Here is a 3,647-nt window from a genome sequence, read left to right as displayed (position 1 = left end):
TTTCTCAACCCCTTCAGCAATGCTTTGGCTTAGGTGTATCACTTTTCCCATTAGTTAAATTTGCTCAACTCTTAGTTGGGCGTTGTGGCGGGCACCTGTGGTCCCAGCTGCTGGGCAGGCTGAGGCAAGAGAATCGCCTAAGTCCAAGAGCTGGAGGTTGCTGTGAGTTGTGACAAAACAGCACTCTACTGAGCCTGACAAAGTGAGACTCTGTCTCTAAAAAAAAAAAGTTTTAAATTTGCGCCCGTAGCCTGGGCCAGTTAAACAACAATGACAACTGTAAGAAAAAATAGCCGGGTGTTGTGGCAAGCGCCCGTGGTCCCAGCTGCACGGGAGGCTGAGGCAAGAGAATCGCCTAAGCCCAGGAGTTGGAGGTTGCTATGAGCAGTGTGACGCCACAGCACTCTACCGAGGGCGACAAAAATGAGACTGTCTCTAAAATTAAAAAAAAAAAAAAAATTGCTCAACTCTGTGTTGAACTAAGGAGCTAGCAAAGCCACGCACAGGGAGTAGGGAGCACAGGGAGAACGTCTTCTGCCCTGCAAAGTGTTCCTTACATTAAATCATGGAGGGTTCAATCGCCCAAGGCCTCCCATTAGCATTTCCGTTACCATCAAGCTGTCCTGTTCCCAGAGCAGGAACTCTTTAAGGTTTGCTTCTTGTTCGTACGTCCCCCATTCCCTATGTAGAAAAATAAAGCCAAAGACCCCACAGTCTGTGCACAAAAATGATACATTTATTGAAAGAGTATTTTTTTAATACAAAAGAAAGCTCTGTACATAGGACTGTGACCATGTCCACTATTCCTGGGTCAACATCCCAGGGGAAGTAGAAACCATTGACATACACATCCCACATTCACACGCACACATTCACTCAGGTGCATGTGAGCACGCGCACGCACATACATACAAACACACACACACATACACACACACCCCAGAGCCACCAAGGAAGGAAAACACCAAGGGTTACTGCACATGTAAAGGTCACCTCATTCTTGACACAGGCATGTTCTCCCAAGGCCACGCTCACACAACACACATTATAAGTACTTTGCCTGATTCACTCACTGGGTCTGTCTTTTGTGGGAAGGAGAGGAGGAATTCATCAAGGTCTCCTCCCATGGGTAGGGGAGTGGGGAGTGAGTGGTGGTGGAGTGAAACAAGAGCAGAGAAAAGGGGCTGGGCAGTTACAGACCTGAGTCCCAAGCTCCCCCACTCTCTGGCCTCTGCCATGCCTCAGCCTTGAAAGCCACCCATCAGCCCCAGGTATCTCCAGGAGAAAGCCCAGAAAGGTGACTTCCATCTTGGCACCCCAAACTGGGCAAGACAGCAATGAGGGTTAGAGGTTAGGGAGTTCTCAAAACCTATCTGCAAATCATCCCCTTGATGACTAGGCTGTGCGTAAATTCTTCCCCTACCCCTTCACCTAATCACAGAAGCAGGCTTGTTCCTACTGAAGGCAGTGATAGGGGTTAACAAAACTCCAACCCCACTGCTGCCCTATTTCTGAAAAGGTTCCCATTCTGGATATAGGTGGTGAAGGTAAGCTCTGACACAGGGTAAAAGACCCTCCCCCCTATGCTAGCCCACCCTCAAGTCTACCCCAAAGGGGGAAAAGGGGGTGGGGCATGGCCCCTATACAAATTACATAAATACTGAGGTTACACTTAGAAAAATAAAGTCATTTTCTTCAAGGCTTTTTGTCTTAATTTAAAAAAGTTACAGTAGCTGCTCACTCCCTGGGAGAGCTGCCCATTTCTGGCTCCCCTATCACTGCACTCAGCCCAAGAGCTGCTCCCACTTCTTCTGACCCCCATTCCTGCCTTTCATTCCCTCCCAGACCCCACCCTGCTCACTGCAACTTGGGCCCCAGGCAGCTGCAGGCCTGGGGGAGCACAAGGCTGCAATGCCCATATGTGTGGCACAAATGAAGTCACTTGCCTCTACCTGATACCCTCCCACCCCCACCCCCACATTTAGTTTCCCTCTTCCCTCTCCCTAACAACAGCCCTAAAGGGCAAAAAGAGGCCCAGAGCTGTGGGTCACCCTCCCACCCCCGCTGGGGCATGGCCTGAGGGCCCCTCCCCCGGCTTTCTCCTGGAAACAACCCAGGACCGGGCAATCCCAGAATCTCACCCCCCCACACTGGTGGACCCCGAGCTCATGGGGTGGCTCTGTCCCCAGGGGCCCAGCCAGTTCTGGGGAGCCAAAGGGCTCCCCAGGGAAGGGGAGTTTGGGCAGAGAGGGGAATGAGAAAAACGCCATAAAAAAAAGTTAAATATTTTAAAAATATATATTTATAGATTTGTTTTCACTTCGTCTCCTCAAATAAAAAGTTCAAAATCAACTTTAAGTAAAGCAGCTGGGAGGAGGGGGGAAGACAAAGGGAAGAAGGGAACACTGGTGGTTCCCTCCAACCCAGGAGCCCCTGGAGGTCCAAGGGGAACGGCAAGGCAGGGCAGGTGGTCCCAGGAACCTGCCCAGTGCACAGGCCCAACTACTCAGGAGCTGAAGGGGCAGAGGGTGGCGGCGTGAGGGGAAAGCCCCCATCTCCTCAGCTGGCTCCCTGAGGGGCAAGGGCAGTGCTCTTTTGACCCAGCCTGTGGCAGACACAGGACTGATGTGGGGTCAGCAAGGAGGCGGGGGAGAGGGCCCCAACTGCTTCCTCAGGGGAGGACACAGTGCCCAGCCCCACAGAAGGCCTGTGTGTGGGAAGGTGGGGCACGGTCCCACTGGGTAAGCTAATACTTATGGCAAACGTCAAGCCAAGCTGGCGAGGGGAGTCTGAGGAGGGAGGACAGCCCCACCATCAACTGAAATGGGAGGTGGGGCTGGAAGGAGGGGAGGAGGAAGGAGGACGGGTAGAGGGCAGGCAGGCCCATTTCTTTGGCTGGAGTGAGAGGGCTCAGTCCTGTGGCTGCCCACTCCTCCTCCCCGCCTCCCTCCTGCGGCCCCATCAACATGTGTGTAAAGAAAACGTGAAAAGGCAACAATAAATAAGTGGTGCCGTCCCTTGGGGCATCTGTCCAGGACGGCGGGCGGATCATTCACTCTTGGTGCTGTGGGTGGCATCCAGGTTCACCACCTGTAGCTCGGTGAGGTTGCTGCTGCTCCCAGCCTGCTGCCCTATCACAGCCATCTGGAGGGAAGGAGGGGTGTGAGGAGGGAGAAGGAGTCAGACTGGCCAGCTTAGACTGGCCTCTCCACCCCACTACCCCAGAAAAACAGATGGGCCTCTGGGCCGTTGGTAAGGAGGTTCCCCAAGGTCAAGATAAAGAAGTAGCTATCTGGGATGGGATGAGAGATTCCCCCACACCTACCTGGTGAAGCTGAACTGCAGAAACAGGAATCTGCACTGTCCCAGACGGTGCTGTCAGGAACACCTGGGGGACGCCAGCTGCATTGGAAAACCACAGGAGATACTCAAATCCCTTGCTCAAGAGAAACTTTCAGATATTAGAGGAGTAGTGATATATGAACAAGTGACTGGGTAAGCCTCTCTGACATTAAGTGGCCAAGGGTGAGTGTCCCAATGTATCTGAAGGTACATGTGAGGTATTAAGTGTCCAAGTGTGCATGTGTATCCAAATGGACAAATATGTGTGTGAGCATCCAGGTCTGCATGTGTATTTGTATAGGAAT

At 52.3% G+C, this 3,647-nt stretch overlaps 1 protein-coding gene across 1 annotated transcript in view; it reads right to left on the bottom strand.

Annotated features, from left to right (window-relative positions):
- Nucleotides 1-714: 714 nt before the first annotated feature.
- Nucleotides 715-3,647, bottom strand: part of SRF (serum response factor) — a 10,020-nt gene continuing 7,087 nt past the window's right edge. The window contains exons 6-7 of the mRNA XM_003789207.3: nucleotides 3,326-3,402; nucleotides 715-3,144 (exon numbers count right to left, since the gene is read on the bottom strand). Of these exons, the coding sequence (XP_003789255.1) occupies nucleotides 3,049-3,144; nucleotides 3,326-3,402 (173 nt within the window). The 3' untranslated portion in view covers nucleotides 715-3,048. The remainder of the gene's footprint in view (nucleotides 3,145-3,325; nucleotides 3,403-3,647) is intronic.

Source organism: Otolemur garnettii, unplaced genomic scaffold (assembly GCF_000181295.1).
Source record: "Otolemur garnettii isolate 467f Iridium unplaced genomic scaffold, OtoGar3 scaffold00031, whole genome shotgun sequence".
NCBI classification, from domain to species: Eukaryota; Metazoa; Chordata; class Mammalia; order Primates; family Galagidae; genus Otolemur; species Otolemur garnettii.
Note: the sequence above shows the minus strand (reverse complement) of the source record. Positions and strands in the feature narration are given on the sequence as shown.